General features: G+C 35.6%; 1 protein-coding gene and 1 long non-coding RNA gene across 3 annotated transcripts in view; one reads left to right on the top strand and one right to left on the bottom strand.

Annotated features, from left to right (window-relative positions):
- HPGD (15-hydroxyprostaglandin dehydrogenase) overlaps window positions 1-4122 on the top strand; it is a 24832-nt gene extending 20710 nt beyond the window's left edge. The window contains exons 5-7 of one of the 2 annotated variants that reach the window (XM_071432099.1): window positions 309-385; window positions 2126-2289; window positions 3353-4122. In XM_071432099.1, the coding sequence (XP_071288200.1) occupies window positions 309-385; window positions 2126-2289; window positions 3353-3491 (380 nt within the window). In that variant the 3' untranslated portion in view covers window positions 3492-4122. Of the gene's footprint in view, window positions 1-308; window positions 386-2125; window positions 2290-3352 lie in introns of those variants that run through there. The other variant, XM_071432100.1, reaches the window with a different exon arrangement.
- The window catches only part of LOC139592363 (uncharacterized), a 26989-nt gene extending 3201 nt beyond the window's left edge, over window positions 1-23788 (bottom strand). Inside the window, exons 1-4 of the long non-coding RNA XR_011679996.1 lie at window positions 21138-23788; window positions 4568-4595; window positions 4316-4402; window positions 1473-1629 (exon numbers count right to left, since the gene is read on the bottom strand). This is a non-coding gene — a long non-coding RNA (uncharacterized lncRNA). The remainder of the gene's footprint in view (window positions 1-1472; window positions 1630-4315; window positions 4403-4567; window positions 4596-21137) is intronic.

Here is a 23788-nt window from a genome sequence, read left to right as displayed (position 1 = left end):
TCAAAAATCTCATTCTTGAGTGTTTTCTTCCAGATTGTGTCCTCTATTTTGTCATACTTCATAGATACAACTTTTCCTTTTAAAAGTTATATTTTTTTCTTACTCTTCTTTTGCCTGCACATTTTTATTCATCTTTTTTTTTTCCTTAGCCTATCCCAGATTACAGAATATAATTTACATATGCCTACTAATCCATTTTGTTGCATCTCTGAAAAAAGTTTTTTACACCGTAGATCTATATGTGTGTTTAAGGTAATCATAAAATAGGAGTATGCACATCTTCATTCAGCTACCTTTTTATTTTAAAGGACTCATGCCTGCTGCATTCCAGCCTGTGTACTGTGCTACAAAGCACGGTGTCATTGGATTCACACGGTCCATAGCAGTAAGTATGCATTTCCCAGGGTGTCGTGAGCTCCTCGGGAACATGCTTACATTTTTCATGTTCCTCCTCTATAGCCATACAACTGGAATTAATTTTATGAAAGAAAACAAAGTGTGTGAAGCAGTGGAGGTTCCCTCCTTTCACAAAGGGAGTCCGAAGATGGAATAAGTACGGCATCTGTGTGTTTATGACCAATTTGAGGTTTGGAGAACATAGAAGAAAGATGTTGCAGAGTAATTTAAGGACAGTGAGAGGAGTCCAAAAGCAAAATCCTAATCCAAGTTTTAAAACTCTTTTTTCAGAACCCTGTCCCAGTCATTTTGGTTTCCTTGTTTCTAAGTCAGGTCAATGACTTTTTTAATGATAAGTAGGCACTGAAGTGTAAAAGAGTTACTTGAACAGATCATTATTTATTCTTACTGACTCTTAATACAGTAAAAATGAAAAATGACACATCCAGGATGGGGCATGTAAGATGACCATATTATAAGTTTCAGCCTCTAACTCCAAAACTTTCTAGTTAGATTGAGTAAACAGTGTAATAAAACAACTTGGAGAAAATACAATTACACTTTAATAGATTAATGTTAAAGATAATCTGCTCACATAAGATTTCCAGTCTGATTTCCAGAATTAAACACCTGAAATTACACTCTATCCATCTATTTTATGCACCTGGAGTTACACTCTATCAATCTATTTTATGCACCAATCCCAACATAAATAGCTCCTTTTTCAGATTAACATAAAGAGAATAGTGTGGATAAGTATTGCATATATCATATTAACATATCAAGAGCATGAAACCTAGTTTCCCATTTTTGTTTTCTCATTAGAAATATAAATGTCACATCTAAGCTCAAACGTAAATTAGAGGAAATACTGTCTTTAAGGAACATGAGAATGCTGAGGAAAAAAAGAATAAACATGGCGAACTGCAATCTTTACCAGGAAAGGCACTACAGCCTGGTGTTGGGCAGGTCTGATACCTTACACCTCATCCAGTTCATCCAACTCATACCTGGATGTTGATCAGACTTCCTTGCTACATGCACACTTTGGTAGAACCACAAACAAGGGGTCCTACCTCTCCCAGAACAACTTGTGCTTCTTTCTTGCATCATGTTCCCGATCTGCTTCCTGAAAAAAAATCAGTTCACAGGGACTTTCCAGTGGAGATGCTCAGTGATAGATTCATGCCTTGGCAGGGACAACAGAGCAAGTAGAAAGGTTTAGCATTACAGCTGTAGGGATAGAGAACATACTGTATTTTTGTTGATGTGAGGAAGGTATCTTAATATAGTATCTTAAAGATTATTTTATTTCTTTCAGAGTTTTCTTTTAATAAAAAAGCTCCTATAAGATCCAGAGCATACATTTGGGAAAACCTTTCTTGTTTTTGCTTAGAAGAGTTATTTATATCATTACCCTAGAACACTGTCAATGACATGCTAAAGAGCACTAAGAACAAAAAGTATTAGGAAAAAAAGCAGCTTCATGGGAAGAGTTCTGATTTCACATAGAATTATTCTCCTGACAAAAGAAATGCTTTTTTTTTCCCAGTAATCTAGTATGATTACTAGACAAAATGTGCTTCAAACTTTGTTGTTAAAATAATCAGTAGTAACACAATCTCCTTACTTAGCAAGACTGAAAATTACTTTGTGGTAAATCTCTTGCTTACAAATACTGTCTGAAAATGTTGATGACAAATGCCTACTACCCCTTTCTCTTTTCTAGTTAGCTGCTAACATGGAAAACTACGGTGTGAGACTGAACACAATTTGTCCAGGATTTGTCAACACACCAATTCTTCAGTCAATAGATAAAGAAGAGAATATGGGACAATACTATTCATACAAGGATGAGATAAAAAATATGATGCGGTACTATGGCGTGATGGAGTAAGTCAAGTCAGATACAATGGGGGTTTTGCATTTTGTTAATGAAGAACAAAGAAACACTTTCAGCAAAATTAAACAAAAGGGAAATACTGCCTCAGATAAAAGACTATCAAAAGGGTTATCTGTATAGAAAGGAAAAAAAAATGGCAGAGATCTAAGCCTATTTTAAGAGCACCATCTGCACAGTGATATATCCCTTTATCCATTCCCATTTCCCAGCAAAGTCCAAATCAAATTAGCAAGTTAAATATAGTTCTTTTAGTTTTTAATAGCCTTTGGTGTTCCCTCATGAATTTGTTTAATCAAACTTGTTGTGAGATACAGGGTACATAATTTGCACAGAATTTTCACAAAATTGTCAAGTGAACCAAGATAGACCATGAACTGACAAAACTGATTAAGACCACAACAGCAGCCACGATGGATCAGATCAAAGAGTTACCTGGCCCACTGCAGTCTTGCCAACAAAGGCCAAAAGCAGACAGCTTGGACAGACTGTGAGAACATGGCAAGCATAGTCACATTTTTTAACACTTGCTTAGCTTCCTACAATTAGCTTGCAAGATGCTTCTGCACAAAGGAAATTGTATGACCGTGTTGTTTCACCCATAATTTTCTTTATGTAAAATATTTTGCACCTATTGACCACAGCAAAATGCATGTGAAATTATTCTTTATGCTAATTTGTATGTCAGCTCTGCTACAGAAGGATAAATCAACAGCAAAGAGCTGCAGAGGATTGTGTAAGGATTACTTCTGTCCATTTCCCTGACAGAGAAAAGTTTGATAGGAAGCCCAGTGGCAGATGGATGTCCACAGGCATTTATCAGAAACTAGAGCAAACAAATGATGATTTGTAAAGTAGCCACTTTAGATGTATGTCCTGATTGAGGAGAATACATATCTCTCCTGAAACACTCATACCACCTCTGCTATTCCTCAAAATAAATTTGTTCAAATACCATTTTTTTACATTTTCAGATATATAGATTTACATCGAGTTTCTTGTCCTTTTTACATGTTCTATTATATCATAACTCTGAAATAACTTTTTTTTTTTCAGCCCATCAATAATTGCTGAAGGATTGATAACAATAATTGAAGATGATACTCTAAATGGAGAAGTTATGAAGATCACAGCATCCCAAGGAATTCATTTTCACCAATTTGGCCAAGCACCTTTTACATCATCAAAGAGATAAATAATTGTTTTGGGCTAATTAATTTTGGCTTTTCTTCAATAGAAAATTTTTGAAAAGAGTAATTTCAGGGGAAAAAAGATTAGTATTGTTTCTAGATCAGTGACAATGTTCAAACATTTGCATCCTAATAATGAAGGGATAGATGAGAAAATCTGTTGTGGGAAGATGTTACCACACTATTCTGATTCTATAAGCACTATTAACAGTTTTTATTTAGTAGAATAAATATACTGCTCTGAAGGGTTTTTTTAATTATTTTTTAGTAGTAGGGGCCACTTTTTTCATTCTGGTTGTTCTGATCTACATACTCCAAGCATAGTTTAGTTGATCTGACTTAGTTTGTTATTATTTTCACTGTCGTGCCTACCTATTTGCATCTTGAATTCTTCAGACCAGGAATTCAGTTCAGGAATCCAAATCACAAATGTAGCCATAGGGAGTTAAGAATTACCTTTCTCTTATGAAATGTTAAATATGTGCAACTTAATTCGTTGTATGTCGTAAAAGGAAGTACAGATTTTTAACTTCTTGGATTTTAGATATTTATAAAATATTTCAGAAATATTTTTATTTTCTTTTATAAATATATATATATGTGAATTTTCTTACTCTGTATATACAAAGAGGAATATTTTGACATTGATTGAAATGTTTGCTTGCCTATTAAATCTTATTTTCTAAACCTTTAATTTCTTGCCTTTGAATAAATTTCTTGCCATTGAGTAAAATCTCATTTCAATCCTGAATAATACTGTTTCACAGTACATATTCTCAGATACAGCATGTCATATAGTAGCATTGAAAAGAAAAATTGAGCTTCCTACCTCTTGAGCAGTACTGTACCTTCTGAATCCAGGGTAATCCTCAGATATATTTATGCAAAAATTCTTCATACTTCATGGCTTACATGCCTAAAAAAATAATATTTTGCACAGTAATTTAGTTAGGCTCATAGCATAAGAAGATTTTTAATAGCTCCTGGGAAAGATGGAAAGTTAATATTTACCCTTCTTAGGAGTACTGACTTTAATTCCACTAATTTTTGTTACTGAAAGAGTGGAAACAGTAGTACTTACCTTCTGTGGAAGTCAGGGAGTAAAAAGTCTGTTCAGGGAGAAGAAAAGAAACAGAAACACATACTTTGAGTTACTCATCCTTCTCCCAATGCCTTCATTTTTGGGTATGTTAACATTATTTTTAAAGCCCTTTTTGAATGCACACAGGATGCTAGCCACACCTTTAGCATCCCTGACAGCATCTGTAGATGCCTCTGGATTAAAAACTACCCTCTGATTTGATAGTATTCATTTCTATGTTTGTCTCATTGAAACCTGAGCATTTCCCAAAACGTGGCAGAATAGTGTAAAAGATGTGCTGAAAACTTGAAGTCAGCAAGTGTTAGTTAGGTCCTAAAGCTGATAATCATCTACCCCTGCGTGTCTCCTTGTTGAGCAGGATTTCAACATAGTCTAGAAACTATGGAAATTATTATTTTCATTATTTAACAATAACAATTGTACATGCAATACATGAAACCACCAAACTCCACACTAGGACAGTAACTCAGCAGCTTCTCTTTGCAACACACTTCAAATAATGATAGGAATATTACTGACAGTATGTTGCTGGCTTGATTGCTTTTGCTCCTCTCTGCTCCTTGCTACCCCAAAAGAAATCTCTGCTTAACAGGGTGGGTTGACTTCCCAGGAAATCAATGAAAGAACAAATAATTTAATAATGTTAATAATAAAAGGCCAGGAGTCTGATGTATGCTCCCTGAGGGAAGAAAACCAGAAAGAAATGTGAAGTTAATTATAGCTAATGATTTTAGTCATTGCTCAATTAACTTGTGATATTGCACTTCTATAAAATTCTAATCTATTAATTGGCATAATTCTAAGATTCCATTTATGTGGTATATCAATAGTCACACAAGAAAAAATTAGATTCATAAAGCATGCAATTAGACTTCAGGACACCAGAAAAATCTAAGCCTATATCTGGGAAAGAATTTAAATTGTATCTTACATGTATAGGTCTTTTCTTCGGGATTAATTTTGTAACTCAAAAGACAGATGTTTTCAAATGAAAACCATACAGAAAACTTCCTGAAAGGCATATACTGCACTGATTTCCATCTGATAATCTGATAAGGAAACCTCAGGATCAAATAAACATTTAAACTAAGATAAATCTGGAACCTGCTGGAAGAAATATGTACAGTGAAGCAAAATCCTTGATGCAAATCATAATGTGAAAAATAACCATCAAAATTCTGTGTTTTAATTAAAAAGTGCCCCAAACCAATTACAGCCTTCCAGTTTCAGATAGTTTGAATTTAAAAACATCTGGGGGTTTTATCTGCACAGGAAGAACAAGTTCTACATATGTTTTGGAAGGGTTTCCTGTAAGACTTCCCCCCAAACTTTGGAAGACTTCCAGTCAGAAAGAAAGAGAGTATATGTTTGATGTAAAGAGAAAAAGACCAGAGAAGCAGTAGGTAGAAAGATGAGTTGAAGGGGGAAAGTGAGTTTTATTTTTTGCACAAAGACTGTTTTGAAACTTCATCTTCAGTTAAAAGTCTTTACATAATTCCAAGACTTAATTTATTTTGCCCAAGAGACCATCATTTTTAAGACAACTGTTCCAGTGTTGTAGAGAAACTCAGCCAAAAGGAAAAATAAATATTTTAAATGAGATATACTAATTGCCAAGAACATAAAATAACAAGTAATATTCTAGACTAGTATAATGATCATTATTTGGAATGAACACTCAATCCCATGTGACACAAGTTTACTTTTCAGTGTGTCCTTAGAGTTTCAAGTAGGATTTTTCTTAGGGGTAAAGAATAAATATTACTACTGAACTCCATTTTTTTCAGTGCTTATGATCCTACAGAAAAGCCAAAATCATAAGGCATTTCAAATGCTTTGTTGCATGACAGTGTTAGTTTATTTTGATTATTTAATGCCTTAATTCAAGGCATTTAAGAGGTAAATAATCTACATGATTATGTAGATTGTTCATTGCATTCTGTAGAGTTCAGAATGACCTAGAATTAACCTGTATTATGAGTGCCATAAAATCATATGGCTTTCAATTTTGTTATTGCCAGGGTGAACCATGGAGTAAAAAACCCCTTCTTGTAGTTTTCTGAAATTAAGGAAGTCCAGATATGAAAGACTAGACCTTTTCCTCTTGCTTGGAACGCAAGCTTTGCCAACAGTAGACCAAAAATAAATTTCAATAGAACCAAAACCTGATTTCCACAGAAATCGTGAATATGAGACTAATCTTTAAAGGAAAGCATTAGGTACCTAAAGCTATGGCCCCTTCTGACAGATGATGATTTCCTTCCTCCAGTGTTGAGCTGCTCTAAACTTTTGACAGGATGATTCTCCAGCTTGAACTTCCCTTTTAGCTAAGTCTATTTGCTTTGCATCAAGAGATGCTGACAGTTTTCAGCTCCAGCTCCAGGAATCCAGATGGTGCAAGGAAAGTGAAAGATAATACCATATGACTTTGATTTTTTTCCCCTCCAGTACATAAAGGAACAGCTTATGTCAGGTCAAATTTAAAATTAAAACAGAAAGAGGCAGTAAACAAGCATAATGCTCTTACTCTGATAGGGACAGTGAATAGGAAGAGATCAGATGAGGTAAAATAAGGTGCAAAGATGCTAAACCTGGAACATCTTTAAAATAAGTAACTTAAACCCCACTTTTTAAGTGAAAGGCCATGCACTGTGGCCCAATTTTAAATTTGGATGTTTTCTGATTTGTACAAAGACAGTCTAACACACATTCTCTCAGGGATTTAGAGGATAAAATCAGGATCTTCACAGTAAAAATAAATCTTAATGAAAAAAATTTATCTATTTCAAGCAATCATTCAGCAATGAAGTATTTGAAACAGTTATATATTCAGGTCCTTTTATTTTTCACCAGCTCTGTATTAATTCACTGCTGGTGACTGCTGGGCAAACTTTACAGAGATTATTACTACTGCAGAGGTGGAATTAATTTCTTGCTACAAGAATTGCACTTTTTTAGCTTTCACTTTCATCAGAGGGTTCTATTCCTCCTCCTTTCACACAGAAGAGAGGCTGCACAGGACAGGATGATCATCCAGTGATTGGTTCTGCCCGGAATTCTGAATGGTTGAAGGCTCTAGATTTAGCCTCATCAAACAGAGATTTATGGTAGTGGCATCCAAGCAGAACACAAAAGATCTACCTAACCCCTTATTTATCACCCTGATTCTGCCAGTTCCTTCTCTTTATCTTTGCATTGGACTACCTTAAACATGAGCATTTCAGAAGTGAACTACACTGCAGATACACCAAAACATCTGTGCTTCTTCAGCAGCCTCCAAGAACATATTCACATAAGATATCACTCATTTCACTGATTTCAGAGAAATTGTAAAGCCAGATTATTAGTTCACATGATGCTCCACATCCAAGAAATGGCTCAAGGTATCTCAGCAGATTTTTTTCTCTTTGCAATGGAATCTTTCCCCAGTAGCCACAGTCTTGAGAAAGGACAAAAAGAAGAATAAGAAATCAAGCTCTCAGTCAGACAGCTTTAAACTCCTCACTATAGGACATGAGAATAAGCACACTTCTGCTTGCTTGCAGAAAAAAAAAAACAAGCACACATAGACAAATTTCAGTGCACTTTCCCACAGAAGCAAAGAGGAAATAAGGACATTTTTGGAATACAGGAATGTAAAGCTCTTCAGAAAAAATAGTTGTATTTTAGCTCATCTAGCTATTTAAATTTACTTATTTTAAATAACTAATGCTTCAGAATCTTGTACAGCATTTGACCTTGAAGCATTATTTCAGCAATTAACACTACAAGCAGTTAATGTCATACATGCACAAACAGTGCAGTTCTCAAGAAAGACCCAGAGATGGGCAGAGAATATTGAATTCTCTACTACTTACTCTGGAACAGTTCTTACAAAAATGAAAGAGCTTCCTTGCACAAGATCCTTCTGGCAATTTCACTTCAAACAGATACAGCATTCCTTTATGGAGTTTTTATCCTTCTCTGCAATTGTATCTGTTTAAATACACTGCCCTCAGCAATGCTTACAAATTAGCTGACACTTATCAAAACTATTGCTGTTGTTTTGATTTAAGGGAGTTACTGTACTTGGTACATATTAATGCAAGACTAGGGAAAATGCAGCTAGCATTTTTTCACATATCTATCTATCTCTATATATATATATACATGAATATATATATGTATATATATGTATATATACATATATCTTCACGTATATCACAATAAGACAATCACACTCACAATCTACACATACAATAGAAATCTTTTTTTTTAGAGGAATATCATCATCTCTGCATGTCCTTTATAGCAACTTCTACAAAAGTTGGGAAGCATTGTTTCACAGTGATTTTATCTCCCAGATTTGATGTCTTAAGATCATGAAATAAGGTTAAATCTGTAGAAGTTACATTTTATTGAAAATGTTTAACCTAGTTGAGTTTTCAGTTTCATTTTTCTTCTCAGTTCCGAAATATATCAAAATTAGATTTGCTCTTTAATTTAAACAATCATACATTAGCTGATGTATAATCTTTGACATATTATGGATCCTTCAACTGCCACCTGCTGAGGCATGGATATGTTCTTATCTATTATAATTTCTTACATATTATTTCATATACTATCATAGATAATCACAGTCACTGGAAGGTTTGTGATGCTATACACGGGACATTTCCCAAACATTTCATGACAGAGTCTTTAGAATTGTAGAATCACTTAGGTTGTAAAAGATATTTAAGACCATTTAGACCACCCTTGTGACAGGGCAAATTTACATTTTTTCATATGGGTTTTCCTTCATTTTTTATGCTGCTAGCATTGCTAATTTTTGCATGCAGAAGGGCAAACAAAATGAAAAAATAATGCCAAAACTCAAAAAGGCATAAAAGAACAAACAATGCCATTTCATTTATTGAACAGAACTGGGAACTGAATACAACAGTGGGCTCTGATTAAAAAGAACAGTTGTGCTACACCGTGGCCAAAATCAAAAATATGGTCACTAGGCCAACCTCTGGGACTTTGTTACTTGAAAAATCATCAAATATATCACCTGAGTAGTCTCATTATTCCTTGTCATTCCCCATTATGTCTAATATGTCAAGCATTAAAAAAAAAAAAAAGCCAAGAAAAAAAGCACAAACATAGAACAAAGTGTTTCTATAAAGTACATAGCTTATGCCACTCAGCTGAACTGGAGATAAATAGCTGTATCTTGCAGTACAGATATTTGTCTATGACAAGTACATGGTGCAAACTCTGCTGAAAGAGTAAGGTTCATTCCTATGAACAACAAAGAGCCTGTATAAATATTAGTATGGGTAGTAAGTTTCCTATTGGCCACTATTTTTCACTCAATTTGGCACTGTACCACGCTGTTAGGAAAACAATATTTAAACAGCTTAAGGAAAAAAAACTATTCAGTACTCACTCTACACATTGGAATGAAATTCAAACTCCATTTCCAATGAGAGTTTCTTAAAACATTTGGCCCTGAAAACACATTTGTAGCATAAATTAATATTCTCCAGAGTGCCAACAAAGATCTGTGGAGTCTGTGTAACAGACATGAAGACTAAAACCTTATTAGACCTTGGTTGTGGCCTCTTCAATTAGCAACAGCTTGAAAAGCAATCATAATCATTTTAAATAAACTAAATGTGCCTAATTTCTGTACATTTCAAGCCTTGGTGCTGCATTTATAACAAAGCACTTTTGTTCTCAAGTAAAATGACACTTCAGCAGTGAAACATTTGTCATGCTGGGGAAACATCTGTATTAAAAGCAGGATTTGCATGCTAAGCTTCAGGGAAATGCTAAGATGTCATCAACTTCAGTGAGCCTGAACCAGCTACAAGTCACTGAATCTGTCTTCAAGTCTGTTCTAGACAAAAGATAATGGCACAGCATATAGCACTGAGGCATTCACTGCATTAACTGCAAATTGATCCTGATGGAGTCTTCCTTCTTTGCCAAGTCTTTCTGTGATGACTGAGAATTTTGGTCAGCCCTTGTAGTCAGGGAAGGTGAAAACTATGCGAGAATCCCCCAAAGGAACAAGATGGAATTTTCTGCCTCTCTCCAAGACCTCCCTCCTCCATGGCATTGTTCTCCACCTTCTGGATAAAAGTGAACTGCATTAGCTATCTTAGTTTGGTAGCTCTTTGCTTCCAGTGTCCCTTAATTTCTTGATATTCAAGAAAAAATTGAGTTAAAAGTCATTTTGGCCTATCCCAGAAAACTAAAATTCATCTCCATATGTATTGGGGTACAGGTTCTGAGCTGCAAAATTCTGGAGAAAACGCAGAAGAAATTAATTAACACGGACTTAGGAGCTATCTAACAGTAAATGCTGCTCCAGAGACAAACTGTGAAGATTTGCTAAGAGTAGTTGAAAATATGCATAAACTGACTTCTCACTCAATTTCTAAATAAAATGTTAATGTCTAGGCAAATTGACCACAAATACTTTTCACTCCCCTCCAGGCAGAGGTGATTGAGTCCTCAATTCTGAAAGTCAAAAAACCAGCATTCCAGAAGAATTGAAAAGAGAAAGAAAGATGAGACTTTACAGTCACAGCTACAGATTAGGGCAGATCTACCTAAAAAGACTGCAGCATTATAGTGTAGTAATCATTCTAAATTTTCAGTCCTGGGATTTTCTAAAGGGTCTTGCAACCCAGCAAAGTTATCCTCAACAACTGTTAATGCTTAACACTCATTGCTCTTGAACTGTGGAGTATAAATACATTTTACACTTCTAGAAACTGGCAAATAACTGCTAATCAGCAGTATGGCTACCCTGTCTTGGAACCTGGATATCTCTCTAGTACTACAACTTTGAGGAAAGATCTGGCCTGCAGAATCATAGTTACTGGTTTCTAATTCTTTACTTTATTTTTTTTTCTCCTTGCATTTCAGAAGTTTTTGAACATTTAAAGTGCCCAGAATATATAAGCAGGACTTTAATCACCTTTAAAGCAACTATGACTACAGGATCCTCAATATTTACCTGATACTCAAAAAATTTTTCAGATGATCAGAAGCTCTGGCATTGCTGTTTGGCTGACTCCCAAAGCAGAAATGGAAATTACTAAGAGAATGCATTTTGATTTCCAAATCTTTGGTTTAGATTTAATGTGCATTCATACCTGATTGAAACTCAGAGACTGAAATGCAACTACAATAATTGAATTTCTAAAGCCTGGTCTAATTTTTCAAATCATTAGTAATTAATGCATTTTGATCAAATTTTCACTCTCTAGTAATTCTTTACAGCATATCTTTGAAAGTGAGCTGCATAGAAGGTTTTGTGATTTGACAGATTCAAGCAATTCAGTAGCTTTGTTTATAGGGCAGCTGCCAAGACGTGAGTCACCAAGTCAGCCTGTGACATGCCCGCTTGTATAACTTGTATTCTTTGGCAGCTTTTGAGGGGTTTGCATATCTGTTACTGGATACATAACTCCACTCACATATCAAAAAAATAAATAGAGTGATAAATTTGTATAAAATTAGTTTTAAAACTGTATTCATTAAATCCAGTGGAGATCAGTGTATTTTTTTACATCCTGCACCACCCTCTCTAACTTGGCAGTCAAAGAAAAGGCAAGAATTTGAAGTTGGTAAAACACTAATTTCTTGCCTTACATCAGACTTTTGATTAAAAGAACAGATTTAAAATCTATGAGGACAGTGTAGCAGAAGCTGGGAGATGTACCAGAAGAGCAAATTTAATCAGTTTGTCACAAGAAGCATTGACTTCAGCCTGATGCACATTGATAACCAGCCCTACATGGAGAGAGAAATCACGTTCTCTCTTTCTCTCCATCTACTTAATCAAATTAGGGAAAAGACAGTGCAAAGGGTAATAAACTTCAAGCACATCTGTTTGCTCTTTAAGCTTAAGTTGGATGCAATACCAAAATAATCGGTCTCCACCATTCAGAGATCTGTTCTGCTATTTTCGTGCAGTTTTTATGCCTCTGAGAGTTGTTTCCTAACTAAATGGCTCAAACAGTAAACACTTTGAGAGATGATTTGTTTTGCTTGCTCTAACATCTAGAAAATGGTTAGGCTTTTTAAACTTAGTCGGATACACCACATTTTAGCTATGGATTTAAAAAGTTCCTAGTCACCAACTGTTAGTTTTTTGCTCCTAAATAAGGTTTATTTAGTGGAACAACCAACTCTCAACAAATCTGGCGTCCTGTTTAGGTGGTATTATACAATTGAATTTCATATCAGATTTTAAAGCTTGTCAGGACTTGCTTAGATATTCCTATTTATCTTTCTCTGGAAAAGAAAGGAAGTGTTTTGTTTGCTTTCTCATATCATTTTGTCTTGGAGGATTCCATTAGGCCAGTTTGAAATCCAGAATATTAATTACCTTATATACACCATTACGTCAATATGATCTGGAGGAAACATATTTTTCTGGGTTTCCTGTTCTAAATGATGTGGTTTCAGATAGAACACTTGATAGTTGAGGACTAGGGCCTCTCTACATGCAGTAAGTTCTTCCTTACCAAGTAAAACATTGTTTTTAATTTCATGTTCTGTTAGTGCCAGGCTGAAATGAAATTACACTATTTTTCATATTTGACCTTTCCACACCTAGAACTTCACCTTTTTACATTTTGAGGTAGGGTGTCTGATAGTCAAGGATGAGAAGGTGAAGAAAAGGATTCCATCAAGGAAGAGAGTCTGTAGAGCCTGAGATCACCTTAGAGGACACAGTTTCCCCTGCTCTTTAGAATCAGACTGGTATTGGGTAAGTTTCACTTGAATTCTGGTGAAACACATTCATCAGATGACTAAACAAAGAAGAACAAGAAAAGAAATTTGTCACTCACTGACTGTAGATTAGTTCACAGCATGAGAGGTGAAGTGTCAAAATTCTAATGAGGGGAAAAAAGCCAGTATCAGTCAAGGGAATAAAGCATAAGGGGACAGGCAAAAATCCATACAAGCTGCAAGAAAGCCTTCCTAGGGGCATATCCTCTGGGACAAAGAGCTCTCTGATGTTCTAGAGTATTTGATAATCTCATCTATGCTCCATTTCTAATTAAAGGTCAGACCAGATGGTTTTATCCCTTCCAGCGTAGCCTGTTCTGTGGTTCTGCACATTGCTTTTTTAATACCCTCTACATGGGCTATACTGTGTTGCTTCTGGGACTGCTAATTTTCAGACCACCACCACACTCCACAACCACTCTGAACTCTAATCTATCGACAAATAGTTCATGTCAAATGGTGGCAAGCAACGGCAAAAATATCCACTGTACAGTGACAGTGTATGGCTAGGAATTTCCTTCCTAAAGAGAAATCAAGTTTTATCTTTTTTTTTTTCCCTTGTTTTGATTTCTCTTGTAATCACTGAGTGTGGCTGCCTAGTTCTACTTTCCATGACCAGATCCAGAGGTTTAGAAATTATACACAGAATAATGTGTATAATTAGGAGGATTTTACCTTGATAAAATTAGTAGATAATACTGCTAACTGTAGTGTAATGGGAAGGAAAAAAATACACAGAAACCTGAAACCGTTTGTGAGGTCGGCCTCTGCCTAAAACAACAGGGGTTCTACTTCCATGTGCACATCCTGATGAAAGAAGGGAAATTTCTGTTTATGGTAGAAAACCCGGTGCTGTTAGCAGCATGAGGGCACCATACACAATGTTTTAATTTCTTCTGAGTAACTCTTAGTCAACCAAAAGAACACCTTGAGTCTAGTCTGAGAAAAGGAGGGGTTTGTCCTACACTGGCCTGGAAATGGCTGTGGAGAGGAGGTATCCACAGTATCAAAGGGCTTCCTAGGCCATGATATGCTGCTACATTAAGAAAACTCCAGACATGACAGACAGGGATGGAATAGAATAATCTGAATGCTTGTGCATCCCTTTAACATCAATTCTGCCCAGAAGGAGGTTTGGGGATTTTACTGTACCTGCCTTCCTCATCCCCTTTCTTGGCCTATGTACCAGCAGGAATTGTTCAGCTGATCTGGACTCTGAAAGAAATGCATCCCCAGGTGGTCCTAATTATACAGTTTGCAAATCGTATCAAAAAGCCATATTTCCAAGCTTGGAAAGCAAGCAGACAAAATGGACTGAAAGGCTAAGAAGGAACTTATCCTCAGAGGACACTGCTGCAGGATTATGGAGATACAGCACTTTTTTCTTTACAAAAGCAGACAATTTTCAAAATAGAAGGCAAATTATAGACTCATAAAATCATTAAGGTTGGAAAAGTATATTAAGATCACCAAGTCGAACTGTCAATCCGGCTACACCACCATATTCACCATTAAACCATGTCCTCAGATGCCATGTCCACATGTATTTGGAACACTTCCAGAGATGGTGACTCCACCACATTCCTGGGCAGCCTGTTCCAGTCCTAAACAATCCTTTCCATGAAGAAATTAAATGAGATTACTTTATTAAGGCATGATTCCTCACACAAAAACACCAAATTCTAAATTAGTTAAATATTTTCATACCTCTGATTTCCCTGTGATTTCTAAGAAAATATTGATTTCTGTGCTAGCATCATGTTGAAAAGGCTTTTAACATTTTTTTTAGAACTAAGGGGAAACCCAGAACCACTTCATATGCTAATTTTATTGTCAGTGATAGGCACAGTCCTGATTTTTTTTAGTCTGTTTCAGCCTAGGAGCATTAGATGCAATCACTAACATTATTTTCCTTTGCAGGTAGGGAGCTCAGGCCAAAATACTTCTATTTCAATGGTAATGTGTGCTGTTTCACCATAGAAAGCATTTCTATTATTATTGGCCTGAACTCATATTGTTTTTTCTCAAGAATCCATGACCTCTTTGGAACTGAAACTCACTTTGACCCTGCACAACTAAGTGCTGTGACTACCCTATTGTGCAGGGGTAGCAGTTTTATTTTTTAACTGGTAACTGATACTCAAATGCAATTCCTATTTTTTTCATGAACACTACTTTTCATACAGATATCATACTTCATTGCAAACAGATCAGGCTTCAAAGTGTAATACATTTTATAAGGAAAGAAATTGATTGGGTAAAGAGTTGAAAGATACTTTATTTCTATTTATATTTAAAAATATCTATGTAAAAGCACTCCATACCTTCCCTACTCTCTTGTAAATACTTGAAGTAGCCAGACAGGTTTTGAAGGTCACATTGCATTACTATGAATGAAGCTTCATAAAAAGGCTGAATTACCACGTTTCTGTTATCATTTGTGGCAACATGTAGTAATAAACACGTGACCTGTAGCACCTGTGATTCCTAAGTTTTTTCAAAAAGAAACATTAGATAGAGCAATATGTGTGCATGTTTGTGTGAGGCTTTTTTTTTTTTTGCTGCTAAGAGATAATGACTTTTACTACATAGGCTCCATGAGAAAAAATGCAACAAAATATACCACCCTCTGTTTCTTGTATAAAAAAAAGAAAATTGCACCAAAGGTGGCTTATTGAAAAGCCACAGCTTTGGAGGACATGCTTAAATACACAGGTAGTATTGAAATTTAGGTTGACAGGTTAAAAGGGAAGAGAGAGTGGAATCAAGAACCTGCCCATACCCACGCTGCCCCTGTCCTTCACTGCCAGATGCTCATCCCATTTTGGTCCTGTTACAGGCTTCCTTCAAGGAGTTGTTCCTCTAAACAAGCCAGCTGCTGGCAGAGTGCCACAGTAATCCAAGAGTCCTTGTACCTCACAACATGTGTGACAACTTTCAGAAGGTTGAGCCAGTTCATACCACTAGGGAACACTGACATCAGCACTGGTGTGGATGGTGGAGGCGCAAGGCTGACTAGCAAACCCACATCCTGATCTCGCAGAAAGATGTTTCCAAGTACATGACCAGGCTTGCATGTTCTGCTTTTCTTTCATACAGTTAGCCTGAGGAGAAAAGGCTATTGGATTAACTAAATATTTCATTTCCAAAACGTAGATGACATTTGCTGATTTATGGCTGCCAAAATTTTGAGGGATTAAATTGTACATTTAAAATTTTTTCTCCTTTAGCTTCAGGGCTTTTTCTCTGCCTTTTACCTGTCTGTTGCTAGTTTGTTATAAAAAAAATCTTTCATTTCTCTGCAATTGAATGTTCTGCATCAGAGGATTCTATGTATCACTAATTTCCAAAAAATTTACAATTTCTGGTACACTACAAAACCATTTTTTAACAAATATGAATGTCCCCTCTCTCTCACTAGAAACCCTGCACCAGCCAATGCTAAAAAAGAATATGAAAGATCTATGAACCAACTAAAAAGAAAATACGGAGAGAAACATTGCCAGTAAAATGCCTTGTGAATTCCTTTCTGGGATATTTCCATGTGAAATTTATTCTCAGAAGAAACAGTACATTGCAAAATCAGCAGCACTAGTTCGAGTAAAAAATTTTTCCTTCAAAAAAATTGCCTTCATTGTAAATCCTAACTTCCTGTTATAAGATTGGCAGAAGTTACTTCTTAGAGCGTGTATGGAAAACCAGGGAAAACTGATGAAGTACTATGTGGTCTTTAGGCAGTGGCAGACTGTCCTCTCATTGTCTTCCACCAACAAGTTCTTCTCAGCCAAAGACAGAACCAGAACATGAAAAGTGGTTTGTGTTTACAGGAGCAGACAATCTCTTTCCTTCCCCTATTTTTTTTGCTACCCTACACCCAAGAGCCTCTTTCATCCAGGAACTTGTTGGAGCCTTTTACTCTGTCCTCGGGTCTATCAAACCACTGAGATTGATCCTAAACTGCTTTCTCGAAATGCCCTTACTGAAGAAGAAGAACCTGCAGAAGTTCATACCAGAACCTGCAGAAGTTCATACCAGCAGCTTCTGTCTGGGACTGGCAAAGGACTTAAAAATCTAACTAGAAAACAGAGTGAAAAATGGAGGTCAAAATAAATAACACTGGCATTCCAAATAACACCAGAAGTTACAGTACAAATATTACACAATGTTTTCTGGTTTCATCCCTTATTCAGCTCATGTTTTGACATAACCCCTAAACCTTTACATGACTAATATCAAAACAAAACCAAAACTCTATCTCTTAACAAGAAAACACCAAGAACCCCTTTTTCAGAAACAGAGTTTTTGCTGATTATGAGTTATGTAGGTGAGCCTCTTCTAGGAAAAGCAGCCTAGAGTTAGAGCCACTGAAGCCAACTTTGCGTCCTTCTAACGTGCATCAAACCATAGAATCATCTGAGTTGGAAGGGACCCAGAAGGATGACCAAGTCAAACTCTGAAGTGAATGAACCATATTAATTTTATTTTTAAATTCTAATTATTAAATTTAAACATTTTTCTTCAGTTAGAGTTAAAAACTACCTGTCTTCTTTTGTTTATATACTGATCAACACAATTTCTAGTCCCTGATGAAATGAAATATGCATTACTTAATTTGCTTGCATGCTTTCCCCCAGAGTCTGCTGTATGATTTCTGGAATGCTAATTACTTCACAATTTTTCTTTTTAATATTCATAATTTTGTTGGGGATCCAGAGAGAGAGAAATTTAAGCAAAATTAAATACATTGGAGAAATCCCAGTCTTGTAATCACATTCTGCATTGCTGTGTTATGTTTCACTACCAGTACCTATTCTCACATGAATGAAGCATTCTCTAGTTTCTATGCTTGATTGTGCAGAAATGAATTACGACAATTTTCAGTGGAGCACTTGAAACAGGAAGACATTAAAGATGAAGTCCCACCTTCAAGAAGTCTGTGAGCTTTTACAATTTTCTTGAAAGGAGATAGTATTTTGTATGGACAAATTCATATGGGCGCTTGGTAGCTATGGAATGTTTTAAAAACCTTCTGGGTAGCTCTTTAACCACTTTAACTGTCCTTTTTATAGAAACCAGTGCTGCTCTTTGCACCTAGCAAGCATTTAATTAGCGGAGGAAAGCAAAATAGCACTTTTTTTAGAAAACCCTGAGAAACGAAAAAACCTGCAAGATTACCACCAACATCAACCCCTTCCCCAGCTAGAGAGAAGGTTATTTCATTCATACGCGTTGTCATTTCATACTCTAAGAGCTTCAATTTTCTGATTGAATTTTACAGGTGAATTCCTGTAATGTGAAAACTGTTTATGTCACCAGAATTTCACTCATGTTTGTTTTGGAAGATGCTTGTCTGAATCTAAAGAGAAGGCAATTGGTTTGCCCTCAGGGTTTAGTTATTAATTATTTCCAACAAACAGAGATGTGGGAAATAATTAATTTAAAATGCAGAATAAATACTAAGGGAAAAATGTTTACAGATAATTTATTTTTTTTTAATCAGGGAAAATCAGTGAACTGCAGGAAATATGCAACTGGAAAATGAGATGGCCAGATAAGCAATAAGCTATATATTTTTGCTGAACATTATGCCAATTTTAATTTGCAAGAATGAACTGTGAAATAAAATTGAAAAATGCAGTTGAGTCAAAAACACAATAGCAAGATTTGCAACTAAATTTTAGCACCAAAAAGATCCTTCTAAAGAACATATTTATAGAGAGATTAAAGAGCATGTGTATAATATACAAACGTAAATGTTAACAAGTGCTCTGAAGAAAGCAGTGAGAGCACTGTCGGTTTTGCTGCAAATAAAAACTGGCAATTACTTATTAATCATAGGGAAAAAATCTCATAAACATATAAAATGTGCATGTAGAGAGAAAAATATACACTATTTGATCTGTACTAAAGAAGAAGGTAGTGTTGTGGAATTTTTTTTTCTTTAATTTATTATCTCAGCAGGGTTAATTTGTTTCATATACATGGTGTTTGTCTGGGATTTTTAATCAATCCTGACAGTTCTCCAGTTAATTATTAAAATGCCTAAAGCTTCTGCATGTAGTTCTTGTAGTTGACATGATGGAAACAGAATTGAGGAGTTTTCTAAGCAATTTTGTGAACATACTCTTCAGAGCATAACAGGGACATCCTACCACATTATTTGACTATTAAGAAGGGAAGTACTATTAAAAAGTTATGTAATTTCATCACAGATACTGGTGGATTGGTGGCAACATCCTAAAAAATTTATCAGTTAGAAATTACAAGTTCATACAGATGCACCTTCATCTTATTGCCTAGATATTTATATGACCTTTTAGTATCTCCCACGCACTATACCTGCAGTCATCAGACTTTTATTTTGTTCCTATATTTAAAAAGGATCCAGGAGGAAAATTACTTCCTGCATTTATGGCCACAAGTCAGAATAGCCCTGGGCTATGTTCATAATGACATTCCTTATCTGTCGCAATCTTGGCTTCCTTTTGTTTGCTGGGCTTTTTGGGAACACTCTGTATAGTAGTTACTCTAATCTTGTTCTTTTCCTAAAACATTTCCACATTAAAAAAAAAAATTGCAATGCAATACAGGGTAATAAGTTTATACTGAGACAAATACAATAAACTCAGAAAATCTATCCATTTCAGTTACTGTAAACAGGGCAGATCCTAAGCACCAAAACTGCCTACAGTTGGACAGAGTACATTAGTGGGAATATTCAGCAGCTATTTTACATTGCTTGGATTTTTTTAAACAGAAAAACGGGGGTCAAAATTCTTATGAAATCACTGAAATTGAGACAGCAAAGTTTTTGTGTTCCATCCTCCTACAGGGTGAGGAAAGAAAAAATTAGTAAAAAAGTTACACATCTGAAATGCATGCAGCTTCTCCTGCATGTTTAATGAAGCACTCTTCTGGCACACAGGCTTTTCATTTAGTCTCTTTGGATCTTTTCTCCATTAAAACTACAAGCGAGGCAGAGTGAAAGTATTTGCCTCTGATTTATGTAAACAGTGGATGTATGAGAGTACACAGGAATTGTCAAACTTCCATATCCTGTTTCTCACAGCAGTCACTATCACAGTCAGAAGAAAGCAGGCAACAGTAACAAGATATCCCTATCAACATGGACAGCTGTTCCCACCCTCTGAAGTTGGTTCATGTCTAGAAGATAACTAACATCAAAACAACTGTAAAAAAAAAATACAAATAGTCTTGTTACCTTTACAAAGCAGCAGCTGTTCTTTAGTCCCTTGGCTTTGATGTTACATGAAAATTCTTGACCTCCTAGTGTATTTCCAAGAGAACATCTCATTTCTCCATCACATCACAAGATCCCATCTCTTACTCAATTGTATTGCCTAACGTTAGAAGACTGTTCTTTTCCCAGGCAGAAGACACACTTCAAGTGCAGGATTGCCATTGGCAGCATACAGAAACAAATTGTACCAGGTTTCTACTCTACAACCACCGTCAAGATATATCAGTAATGTTCAAATTATGCAATGTATTTGGCCATCATAAAAATTCAGAATTTATTAGAGATTATTACACAACTTTCTATGGAAATGTACTAGCAATATCAAAGTAGATTCCCTCACACTCTCTACTTTTTTAGTGAACCTGGTGCTGCTTCCCAGCATCAGGCAACACAATTTGGAAGTCATGGAGATCTTCCAAAAATGCATATAATTTTTAAGGCATTATGTGAAACCAACCAAAAAACAATTTCAATTTTTTTTTTCCACAGCCCTAACACTCTGCTTACCTGAAAGACGTAATGACTTCTTCAAAGTAATCTCGAATTTGATTTGAAAAAGAAAATTGGAAAAGGAGCTTTTTCAATGTGAATGCTGAGTATTTCCACTGGGAAAACTGAAAAGAAAATTAAGTATTAAATAAGTTTAAATAAGTTTTATAATAACATGATAACTTTCTCCATTCTCCATCTCTTTTCATGTAACTTTCTCCATCAAAAGCTTCAAAAATATTATTCATCAATATCTGATATCACGTGAATAAAATTTTTGGTGAAAAAATCATAGTTTTCAAAAAATGTTAGAAAAAGTTACAGTGAAAAAGTGTTCTTGTGTTGAGTGAGAAATAAGCAATCTAGTAGAAGGATTTAGATGAAACTTTGGAGAGAGTTTTAATTTAGCCGTTCGCCTTAATACCAGTTTATGTTCCTCTTGTTGCTGGGTATCTTCATATCAGATGATTAGAACAGTAATATAGGACTTCAAAATTAAATTTTCTCCTTATCTTTTGCACCCAATCCTTCTATGGCATTCCACAAAAAAACTAGACAGACCCTGCTGGGTTAGATCATCCAGCATATCTCCACACAGACAGGACTTTCCAGACAAGATTGTTTGCTCTACAAAAATCTACCATGTTGGGATTTCCACAGCTCTGACCAAATGTCCCTTTCTTCATAGATTTCACTCTCAAGAAGATTTTGTATATTCAAAGCTGAATTTTATTTTACAGACTCCATTCTGTTGTACTGGATCCCAGATCAGTGTATTATACTAAATAATTCCTCATTGTTGCATCTGAACTAATAGTATCAGGGCAGAGATGCAGGCCATGTCACAGCTGAGTGTCAAATAAACAGACATAGAAAAGAAAGAGGCCACCAAGTGCTCTAAAAGTGAAGGAAAATTTCTCACAGTTAGAGTGAGATAATCTGGGAACCAGCAGAGCAATGCAAACTTCCAAAATAACTGACACTGCCAACTCTTCTGTTTAATAAATAATTAGTAACTGACTAATGTACTTTAAATTTCCAAACTAACAGCACTGTGAAGACTTATTTCACAACAGAAGGAGGGGGAGTATCACGTTTACATCCTTTTCATGTTGCAGTACCATTTTATGCAGAACTAGATGAATAAAAATAGACCATATAAAAAGAATTTGAGCAGCACTGTTCAGTCTTACAGGGCGCTGGATATCTACCTTATTTTCTCTGTAAGTATTTTGATTAATTCAGGATTCCCTGAAGGGAGAGTCTTACTATGAATCACCTCAAGTCTGGCTTTCACAAGGCCACAGGAATGTTCCCACTCTGAAATGCACATTTAATTGGGAGGCATTAATCTACCGTTTAGAGTAGAAAAAAAACACAATAGACTCCATCTGCCTGAGAGCTCAGTATTAAATTGTCTTGTAATTTTCTGATCCTTTCCCTACCTTACTAGGAATCTGATATATCTTCAGAACAAAAAAATGGATTCTCATTTCTCTCACCTGTTCTTCTTTCCCTTATTTTTCCCATGTTCAACAATGTGAACTTTGTTGTGTGTATATAGATGTTGTTAATTATTGTCTGAGAACTATTTATCCAGAAATCCTAAAATGGTTACAGTTTTTCCCATGAAATTATTCAAGATGCAACTTTTCCACCAAGGAAGGTTTCTACTCCTACATAGAAGTGAGGTGGTACCTGGCAAACCCCGTTATTTCCAGAACATGAATGGGTTAAACTTTAATTTGTTATGATGGAGGCCAGTAGTGCAGAGTCATCCCACAATGAAAAGAAATACCACATTGCAACACAAAGGTCTCTGAACACGCTGTACAATCGTCAGTGGATATCACGTCAATGCTAATTAAACAGAGTTGAGTTCTTTTGTAAGAAGGTATGGAGAAAGATGCCTCAACCTGGGAAAACTGCATAACTTCCTTGAGTAACATAAAGTTTTAGGAAGTATCTGATTTATATAACACTTGCCAGTTCTACCTGAGAAAAATAGAAGTGTGACGTGTGTGCATTCCAAAGTGAAAGGGAAAGAAAGTTAATCTGCTTGAATGCCACTGAAGTAACATGTAATAACTAGATAGTGTGAGAAATAAAAAATAAAGTACTTGTTCAAAGTAGTTCATCTTCCAAGGTAGAAGGATTCCTAGTGCCTGTGGTGGATAGAAATTCACTAATATTGCATGTTATTACAAGAATACAACTCTTCTGAAAGTTGTTAGACTGGAAAAAACTATTGATTTCATAAAACCTGCAGAACTACAAAAAGGTAGCAATCATTCCACTGATCATAAAAGCATTGTTTTACATTTCTTTTAAAAGAAAAATTTACATGTTTTTAATTCCATCTGTCTTACAGATAATTCCACTGTGTTATCTTGTGGCAGCCATTCAAATACTGAATGTTTTCCATGCAAACAGATTATTCATTGAAGCCAAGGAGTACCCACTTTTGAATGGGTAAGAAGGGCAGATCAATAAACTCTTCACGTGCAGTGCAATACTCTCAAGTTCATTAGGACAGAAATAGAAAAGACCTTGACTCTGTGTGAGCACTGCTCAGCAATAATAAAAATAGTCCTGTGTTATCAGCACAGTTTTGGTCACAAATACTAAGCATAGCACTATGCAAGCTATTGTGAAGAACATTAATTTTA

This window comes from Agelaius tricolor, unplaced genomic scaffold, assembly GCF_023055355.1.
Source record: "Agelaius tricolor isolate 1412-34295 unplaced genomic scaffold, bAgeTri1.0.p SCAF_8, whole genome shotgun sequence".
NCBI lineage: Eukaryota > Metazoa > Chordata > Aves > Passeriformes > Icteridae > Agelaius > Agelaius tricolor.
Note: the sequence above shows the minus strand (reverse complement) of the source record. Positions and strands in the feature narration are given on the sequence as shown.